This window comes from Pinus tabuliformis, chromosome 3_2 (assembly GCF_031772625.1).
Source record: "Pinus tabuliformis cultivar Carrire ecotype Pingquan chromosome 3_2, CPIR1, whole genome shotgun sequence".
In the NCBI taxonomy this organism is placed as follows: Eukaryota; Viridiplantae; Streptophyta; class Pinopsida; order Pinales; family Pinaceae; genus Pinus; species Pinus tabuliformis.
Genome location: NC_142302.1, coordinates 905,006,394 through 905,016,597, shown reverse-complemented (window position 1 = coordinate 905,016,597; position 10,204 = coordinate 905,006,394). Strand labels below are relative to the sequence as shown.

The 10,204-nt window shown below is 35.1% G+C and overlaps 1 protein-coding gene across 2 annotated transcripts; it reads left to right on the top strand.

The window, feature by feature from the left end:
• The first annotated feature begins 1,545 nt into the window (after nucleotides 1-1,545).
• LOC149183555 (uncharacterized) lies at nucleotides 1,546-9,483 on the top strand. Of its 2 annotated transcripts, XM_089417182.1 has the most exons (3): nucleotides 1,546-3,348; nucleotides 6,997-7,068; nucleotides 7,775-9,483. In XM_089417182.1, the coding sequence occupies exons 1-3, from the start codon at nucleotides 2,656-2,658 to the stop codon at nucleotides 9,239-9,241; spliced, it is 2,232 nt and encodes a 743-aa protein (XP_089273308.1). In that variant the 5' UTR covers nucleotides 1,546-2,655; the 3' UTR covers nucleotides 9,242-9,483. The 2 variants fall into 2 exon arrangements, with proteins under 2 accessions (XP_089273308.1, XP_089273309.1); XM_089417183.1 differs by lacking the exon at nucleotides 6,997-7,068 and having other exon boundaries at nucleotides 1,551-3,348; nucleotides 7,775-9,480.
• The last annotated feature ends 721 nt before the right edge of the window (nucleotides 9,484-10,204 follow it).

Sequence of the window (10,204 nt, the reverse complement as noted above, 5' to 3'; positions counted from 1 at the left end):
ATGTGCAGTGGAAGCGTGTATCGAGACGAGAATAACGAACGATTGTGGAAACATAGCATTCTCAAATAACAACAAAACACAGACCCCACTTTGCTTTAATCAATTAATTAGCAGTTGAGACAGTGTTGCAACTATTAATCTTGTTTAATTTTTTTATTGTAAATGGTTTTTTAGTTTCTTATTTAATGTAATCTAAATGTCTTACTTAATTAATAGACCATATGTGGCTGGGAAACAAATTGTTCACGAAACTATTCAAACTATGACATAAATATATTTCAAATAACAAAAAAATATTTTAACTTAAAATACTTTATTTTTTATTTTATTAATTTTTTTATTTTTAATTTATTAATCTCAATATATATTAATTATATTATATTAATTATATTATATTAGATATAAATACAGTTAGTTATTAATAATTAGATTAATATATTTTATATTAAAATAAATTTAATAAATAACTTGAAAAGTAAAAAGATTTTAATATTATAATTTTTATAAGTGATATATATTTAGTTAATAATATTATTATTTTGATTCTTAATATCTATATATTATATTAGTTGTCAATACAGTTAATTAGATTCTATTTTTTCCATTAAAATATATTTAAAAATAAAACTTAAAAATTAAAAAGATTCCCATGTCATAACGTTATTATATTTATAGTGGTAATATATTTATTAATAATATAAATGATATATATTTAGTTAATAATAATATTATTTGGAGTTTTAATATTTATTTTCATGGTATATTTATAAGTGAGATTTATAATTATTTTTTAATTTAGTTTTTATATTTTTAAATAGTATATATAACTGTTTTAAATTTATTTTTTTTATTATATTTTTAAATTTCAATATATTGATATTAATAGTAAATTATTTAGATTTTTATTAATGAAATAAAGATATTATTTGATATGTAAAATTATGTTCATTAAAATTATAATTGATATATCAAATTAAAAAATAACAATGGCTTATATATTATGTAAAATATAAAGTGTATATTAATTAAACTATTTGAAATTATATAAATTTTAGCGTACAAATTTGTATATAAATATTAATTAGAAATTATTTTTTTATTTGTCAAGTTATATGAGCGTTGGGATGATTTTTAACTTATGATTTGAGTAGTCCCAATCAAGAAACATCTAATAAATTGTTAATATCACTCTATAATAGAAGCACTCTATAATATCACTATAATAGAAGCACTCTATAATAGAAGCTGCCAAGGTCACATCAGCTGACTGACTTCTAAATTGTCAATATCACTCTGGAATAAAAGCTAACCAAAGTCACACCAGTCTCTCAAGTGAAACAAGCAACCACAGATAAATTTGGGAATTTGGAATAAATCTCATGGTACATCAGTGATCACCAATTTTATAAACTTTAAAAATACAAAGAATAATTTTTAGGTTTTCAAAACCCAAAAGCATGGCTGGCCTGCAAAAGAGAATTAATATGACATTTCTGTATGGTACTAATCTCCAGACTTTGTATTCTGTTATGGTATATTGACTTCTTAGAAATTCCACAGAATGGTGTGGAGCCAGAATTCTTTATTTATATTATCTATCAGAACGATTTTCAATGGATTCACATACTGTTCACATTCGAACTGGATATCCGCATTGTGCGCCCACAGACAAATCGTAAAGGGGGAGAGAATGGAGCCTAGATTTTCGCATTATTTGGCTGTGTGATGAGACCATATTCTTTCTCTGAAAAGGTGTTTTCCCATTTTAATGCCCGCCATGTGATATCCTCTCTGCTATCTTTCTCTTTTCAGTTCTTCACGGGATCTACATGCAATTTGTAATGAATTGATTCTGAGTTTTATTTTCCACATTCATCACATTGAGATTTTTTTGCTAAGTTTTAAACCTGTAATTCATTTTCGGAAAAAATAAAATAAAATCTCCTAATGAATTATTTGAAAGGATCCTTTGAACAGATTTCCCGAGTCCGCAGATAACTCGGGATTGCTGGGAGCAAATTAGTACGCCAAATGAATAACTTCTTGAAACCAGATTGAATCTTGATATTAATTAACGCCACACCATCAATCCTTACTCTGGTTGAGAAGATATCTGAGCGGGCTTCGCCTAGATGGGTGGTTTGTCTGCCCCACCACCCACTAGCCATCATCTGCTCAATAACAACCCATCCACTGCTAAATTTCTATGATTAGCTCTTTCAAATCAGCTACAATTCTTCTGGTTGACAATCCCATCTCTTTCCATCAACCACTTTTGACACGACTGGTCTTGCATCTGCCACTTCTTCATTGCTTTAAACTTTTTGGTTCATAGTTTATGAAGAGTAAAGTAACAGCACCCACCACCTCTGACCCAACCTATACGTGTTAAAAAGTAGGATAATAGGTTTAACCCAACCTCTCTACGATGTTGGGTTTGTCTGTATCTGCATGCTATATCAGCTTTTAAAAAAAAAAATTGCAGAACTAGATAGAATAGTATACTCCATAATTGCCATGATAAGCAATGTCAATGAGATGAGATTTAGTTCCATCATTGCCCAATTACAGCAACTTCCATCTCAATAAAGCAATTATTGTGGATCTTTGGGTGAAAATTTAATGAATGGTGCTTGACATTGGAATCAAAAGCTGATGGCTGCTCAGTGTCCTATGAGATGGGAGACCACTGCACAACACTGGTGGTTTGCAACACCTTTGGATTGGGCAACAGCCAATGGATACTTTGATGTTGTGAGAGAATTGCTTAGTTTAGATGGAAATCTTCTTATCATGCTCACATCACTAAGAAGAATCAGAAGGCTTGAAGATGCGTGGGAGGATAAGGCCACCTCCATTGATGCAGCGAAAGGCCGAGGCCTTGTGGCCAGGGAACTTATGGGTGAGTGTGAAACAAGTGATGGGAACAGCCTCATTGATGCAGGGTATGGTGGGTGGTTGCTCTACACTGCTGCTGCTGCAGGGGATGTTGAGTTGGCAAGGTGTCTGTTGAAGAGGAAGCCATTGTTGGTGTTGGGAGAAGGAGAGTATGGAGTTTCTGACATGTTGTATGCGGCTGCCAGAAGTAAAAATGCTGAAATATTCAGGGAAATCCTTGGGCTTGCCCATGATATCAAGTGTCTTGGATGCGATCAGGAGGACGATGCAGCAGTATATGAGTCTTCCCCTTCATTTGAAATGATGAGCAGGGCTGTTCATGCTGCTGCTAGGGGAGGGAGTGTGGAGATTTTGAGAGAGCTTTTCAAAAATTGTCACGATGTTTCCTGGTACAGGGATAGTCAAGGCTCAACTGCATTGCATTCTGCTGCAAGCAAAGGTCAACTTGAGGTGAGCTCTCAAGATATTAAGTTTAACATTTCGTCTAGCCTGAGACAGTATTTTATTATATCAATGAAATGGATTGCTCAATCTGTGAACTTGCCTACGAGCAGTTCAACCTGTGCCTTATATGAAAGGTCAGGACTATTGTCAAGAGTAGCCACAGTTTGGAAACTATAGGAAATTTTAAGGGAGTTTTGGGCATAAAGCATGAAATATTAATATGACTGAAGGACAGCCTTATCTTCTATGACCTACCACATCTTTTTGCCATTGCCATTTTGCTGCATATTTTCTTGATTCCACGTGGTTGATTTTGACTTGGTTTGCTTCAGCTGTGTGTCTCAACAGGTTTGAAACTGTAGAGATACTACACTATCAAGGAGAGATGGGAATGCTATACTCCTGACACACCATAGGGAATGAATAGTATAAAAGATGATCACCTCATTAGGTTTTACGGGTTCGTAGGGTTAATTTAGTCATATAAGCTGTACCAGGTTAGATCCATTTTAAACATGGATTTATCAAGTGTCAAGATGGATGAAATCTTTAGAGGTGTAACCTTTTAAATTTAATGAAAAGTTTTGTGACTCAAGTGTCAAGATGGATGAAATCCTTAGAGGTGTAACCTTTTTAAATTTAATGAAAAGTTTTGTGACTCAAGGGATTTGATCCTTCTGAACAGTGGAACACTTGACAAACTCAGCACTAAGATGGATATAGGCTAATGTGTGTATGCATACAGACATGTATGTTGCTTTTAATTTATTGATGAGGAATTTTAAATTCTGTTATAATTTTTTTAATATTATATTTGGCCAAACTCAACTCAAGTCAGTATTAGACATGAAAGTTGAGCATCTCCTTCACCTGGACTGGACTCCTTATGGCTTTGTAATAATATTTTATAAGTGGTTCATATTAGTAGGCCTTGGTCTGGATTAAGGTTTGTCAATTTATTTTCATAACCACAGAGTTTTCTTGTAATATAGAGCATTATTGGACAATTATATCTTTTATATTCATTGTGTTTTAGCTCGGAGGCATTGTACCTTATATTTAGGCGACTTAGTGCAGGCAGCCACATAAAGTGCCCACATTTAGGGCAGGCAGTGTGAAACCCATCACTTGGAAGCAGTGTGCTTCTTTTGTGAATCTTGTGCATAATTCATGATATTTTAACTATTTTCTGAACAATCCACAAATTTCTTTTGATTAGGCTATATTCGGTTGTACTCACTGTGCTTGTGCAGTTTGGCACATTATAGGGAATCACTTTCAGTAATCTTCTCTAAAACTATTAGAAAATTTGTTAGAGAATATTCAATGCTGTCCTCAGTAGAGGGAAAATACTCAAATCTATTGAGCTAATATGCATAGTTGGCTTACAGAAATTAAATATATAAGTAAGAATATAGGTACAGAAATTAAATATATAAGTAAGAATATAGGCCATCAAACATATGTCGAATTGTGGCCATTGCATATGACAAACACGCTATTCAAACACTATGTATAGCTTTCAATAAATTTGTGAGTCTGATGCATGAAAGGGTAGAGCTATTGAATCTGAAAGTTCACACATTCCTTCAGTCCAGGCATTTGCCATGTATTTCGCTCACTTAATTTATCCTTTGCAGACCTCTTTAAAAGGCTGAATCTGCCTTCTTCACCGTAGCCAAAGTGGATACACATAGGGCGTTGTTTAATTCTGTGTTGAATGTGATCTAGAGTCTCCACTTTAGAGTCACAATGTCAGTCAGGCTATTCCTACTATACTTCATTATTTTTTTCTCAAATGTCCCAAGTGTTATGAGAATCAGATAAAGCCCTTCCATCTATTCCTACTATACTTCATTAATTTTTTTCTCAAATGTCCCAAGTGTTATGAGAATCAGATAAAACCCTTCCACAGTTCCACTTGACTAAATAGAGTTTGTATGTGTGGTCTTCTATCAGATTCAGAGAGTACATACTACACTGTCAGACAGGCTATTCCTACTACATTAGTTTTTTCTCAAATGTCCCGAGTGTTATCAGAATAAGATAAATCTTTTCCACTTGACTTCTCAGATGTCCCAACTCCCAAGTGTTATCAGAATCAGATAAAGCCCTTGAGGCCCTTCTACTTGAAGAACCAGAGCACCGATGTCAGTCAGGCTATTCATACTACATTATTGTTTTCTCAAATATTCATGGTGTTATGAGAATCAGATAAAGCACTTCCACTTGACTAAACAGAGTTTGTATGTGTGGTCTTCTATCATATTCAGATATTCATGGTGTTATGAGAATCAGATAAAGCACTTCCACTTGACTAAACAGAGTTTGTATGTGTGGTCTTCTATCATATTCAGATATTCATGGTGTTATGAGAATCAGATAAAGCACTTCCACTTGACTAAACAGAGTTTGTATGTGTGGTCTTCTATCATATTCAGATAGAGTGACGGTGTCAGTCAGGCTATTCCTACTATATTTCATCAATTTTTTCTCAAATGTCTCTAGAGTCACAGTGTCAGTCAGGCTATTCCTACTATATTTCATTAAGTTTTTCTCAAATGTCCCGAGTGTTATCAGAATCAGATAAAACCCTTCCACTTGACTTCTCGAATCAGATGAGTCACAGTGTCAGTCAGGCTATTCCTACTATATATCATTAAGTTTTCTATATTTCATTAAGTTTTTCTCAAATGTCCCGAGTGTTATCAGAATCAGATAAAACCCTTCCACTTGACTTCTCGAATCAGATAAAGCCCTTGATAGGCCCTTCTACTTGAAGAACCAGAGCACCAACTTAGTGTTGAAGCTTGTCAAATTTCTTCTCTGCAATGTTATCACTAGAAGGATGGAGCACGCTATCACATCAATCCATGAACTTGAACACAAAAGCCAGCTTCTGGATTACCAAAGATTTTTGTTTGGATAATGGCTTGTGAGCCACCTCTATCTCACAATTGCTATCCATGTGGGATTATTCAGAACCCAACACCAACACAATTAAATCCCAAGTTCTGAAATGAAATTGCTGCTAGTTTTTATATCCAAATCATTTGCTACTTGGGACCTAGATTCATTTTATTCTTTCTTTTGTTTGGCTCACACGGTGTCTGTTTATTGTCGGTTGGAAGCATTCTGATTCTTCGACCTTTTTAGAGGCGAGATGAAGCATGACATTTTATATATTTTCCAACCAACAGTTGGTTTTCCATGCAGTATCTAGATGCAAAACGTTTCTAAGAACAATGTTGTCTGTCAATTCGCAACAAAATAATTCAAGTACTTTGTCTCGGAGAATGTAACTAGTTTTGGTCTTCACAGTTTCTATCCATATGTATTTTATGTATAAAGCAAAAGAAGAGAAAAAAAATTATTATTATTTTTCTAGACAAGCATGTTCTTCATGCTTCTAGGTTTTTGAATCAAAAGAGTCCAAGTCTTATTTGAACCTATTGTAAATAAAAAGGAAAAAGAATTTTTAAATATGTAATTTTGGGTCAGAAACCCCTCAAGGTGCCAAGTCAGCCTACCTGACAAGTCAGCCATTGCCCCAATGGACATGTCTATTCACACCCCTCTAAACTATATAAATAGAAGGAAGATGAAGCTCATTTGCAAAAAACACTTGATGGATTGTGATTTGAAATATTGCAGAAAGCACAGAGGGGACAAAGTCTGAAAGAAAGGATATCTCCTCGAGCTAGAGTTTGTGGAAGATCTGCCTTGGTACATCTCTTGTTGCTGGTCTCTTGCTGATGAATCTGCTTGAAAGAAGGAAGGTTTGCCTTGGTATCTAGAGGTGGAAGTTTCTATGGCCATGGGTCTTTGATATGTTATTTGATCTGATTCTACAAGAAGGGAAGTTTCTGGGTTTTCCCCTTGGAGGGGTTTTGCCGTGGCTTGGAGCCTATATCTTGTGTTTTTTTGTTTCTATGATCTTCATGTTCATGTTATGATAATTGTTTGATGAAAGAATCAGAATAAAAATTAATAAAGAAGCAAACTAAATTCACAAGCAATTACTATGGAAAAGAAAATCTAAACTAAACTACAAACCTCCCAATTTTCCAACACTTCACCGATCAAAATGGTTGTATATGAATTTGAGCGAAATGGAATACAGTAGGAAATACTTTAAGATTTATGTGAAATTGTGAATGCCTTCTCTCTGAAATACAGTAGGATTTATGTGAAATTGTGAATGCCTTCTCTCTGAAATACAGTAGGAAAGAGTCAAGAAATGCTGCAAACATGTACATATTCCATGGACTGCCGAGATGAAGCATAAGAAATATTATGATTTTTCTTTTAAACCGGCAAAGGTCAACCCTGGTCTAGGAGATATATACTGTTTGCTTACAAATTTTCAACCAATTTATGATACTATTTTGGTTTTATACTCCAGTTCATGACGCATGGTTTTGTAGTGCAGGTGGTGGAGGAGTTACTTCTAGCATCTCCACATATTATAGAATCCACGGATTATCAAGGAAACACAGCGCTACATGTGGCTGCTTACAGTGGTCACTTTGTCATTTTAAAGAAACTCTTATTATCTTTTCCACCACTTCTACTTGCTACAAATAATGATGGCAACACTCTCTTACACATGGCTGTAGCTGGATTTATAGCTTCTGGCTCTAGGTTACTCGATAAGCATTTAGATCTCATGAGACATTTAGTCTCAGACAAAACTATATATTTGCCAACTATTGTTAATTGCCAGAACAAGGAAGGAAGAACTGCAATGCATATGGCTGTCCTTGGAAAGGTGTTTCATGAAAAGCTTTTGGAACTACTCTTGTCAGTGCCCGGGTTAGATATCAATATTTGTGACAGAAATGAAATGTCTGCTGTTGATGTATTGGAACTGAACCTACTATCTGGTATAACATCAGAGCATTTGCTTAAGAAGTTGGCATCAGCAGGTGGAAAAGAGGTGCAGTCATGGGCTGCTTCTTTAAGAAATGCTAATGTTTCTTATGGAAAGATTCGCTATTCAGATAACAGTCCAGGCACATCATTCAGATCTGCAGATACAGATATCAATGTATACACCCATATTGAAGATGTGTCTGACCAAGCAAAAGTTGAGAGACTTTTTGAAGTATCATCAAGAAGGCTCACTGCCCATGAGTTGTTTGATTGCAATGACAGTAGAAAGCATTATGTAGGGAATCAAAAGAAGCATTCTGCATCTGACCCAGAAAGAGATAGCCTTGCAACTCTTTTTGGATGGTCTAATGGAAAAAGGACTACCCAAAAGCAAGAAGAACATAGAATTCAGAAAAACAAACAGGACACAGGAAACAAGTCTAAGGCACCCACGAAAGAAGAAACAAGTCTCGAAATAATGCACACTAAGGAGCGGCTTCATGAACAGAGAACTTCTGAGATGCCATTGTCTCTGAGGCAAAGGTTCTCCAAAACTTTATTATCGGTCAATCATAATGATTCATTCAGAAGGAAATCCCCACGAAGTCCATCAACAAACCACGGGCTTTCAGATCATTGTGGGAATGATTTTGATGGTGCAGTTTCACCTGCAATTTCATCATCATGTTCACCATCTAGGTCATTTTCACAATCTCCACGAGCATCCTCACCATCAATAAGTGCAAGATTCACGTGCTTCTTTAAAAAAAATGGGTCCATGCCAATCTCATCCAAGACTTCCGTTAAAGATGGTTCAGAAGATGGTGACGATGTTTCAGCTGGTTCTGACCGAAGGCCACCACAAGGTGCTATAAATCAGTATTTCTGTTTTGGCATTGGAGATCTGCCTGTTGAAAATGATAGGTCAAGACAGAGAACAACGCCTGTGAATAGTGATTTGGGTCAAGTTGGGCAGTTACCAGATTGGCTAGAATGCCCACAAATGGCTTATTCCATGATTTAAGTGCCAATACCCAGGTTGATACAATTCATACATCAAGATCACAGTTTAAACTCTGTCAATATTTCATGCCATAATGAACAAGATTGCTAAAACAAACTTAGTATTTACAAGATGAATGATTCCTCTATAAACATCCCACATGGAAAAAGGGTTTTGAAGGTTTTTAACAAACGTGAGATTTAAGCTACAACTACAGACTGATCACCAAAAATTTCAGTGTAACTCAATAGTAATAAGGACTTTGGCAACCTCATCAATTACTATAATGCCAATAAATCAAGTTTTGGGAAGTCCGTTTTCTTAATGGTGAAATATTTGGCATTTTCATAAATGATAGAACAGTCAATAACCAAATGCCTGGTCTACATGCCTAGGGAAAACTAATCAAAGCTAAATGGCATTGACGTTGACAAGAGAAGTTCTCCTATTTTATCATCCTCTCATAGTACAATCATTAGCACTTACTCCATGTTTCGTGATTTGGATGTCATGCTTGTTGCTAGCATTAACATTGACAAGAGAAGTTCTCCTATTTGATCTTCTTCTCTTTGTACAATTGTTAACCCTTCCTCCATGTTTGTTGACTTGGATGTCATGCTTGTTGGTTCTTTTGGACTTGTGAATGTGAGCTTCAGCTATGACGAGGCTATTGTTTTCATTTTTGGAATTAGTTGTGTTTATAGATTAGAAAACGATATCCTGACTGAGTTCACATGAAAAATGTTTGAATGTCCATGCTTTTTCTTGAAATTTGACTGGTTGGAAAATGTTGATTTAACCTTTTTATCATTTCCAATCCAAAGAAAATAGGGAAAAGAAGAAAAGGTGTGACGCTGTTTGCTGGTCTTGTTCACCCCCTTTAATTGCCTCAATAGTTGCACACAGGTGGTTGGAATAAAATTCATTGATCAGTAGGGTTTTCGGATGATAGATCTGGCCATGATGCAGGACGAAATTCAATCC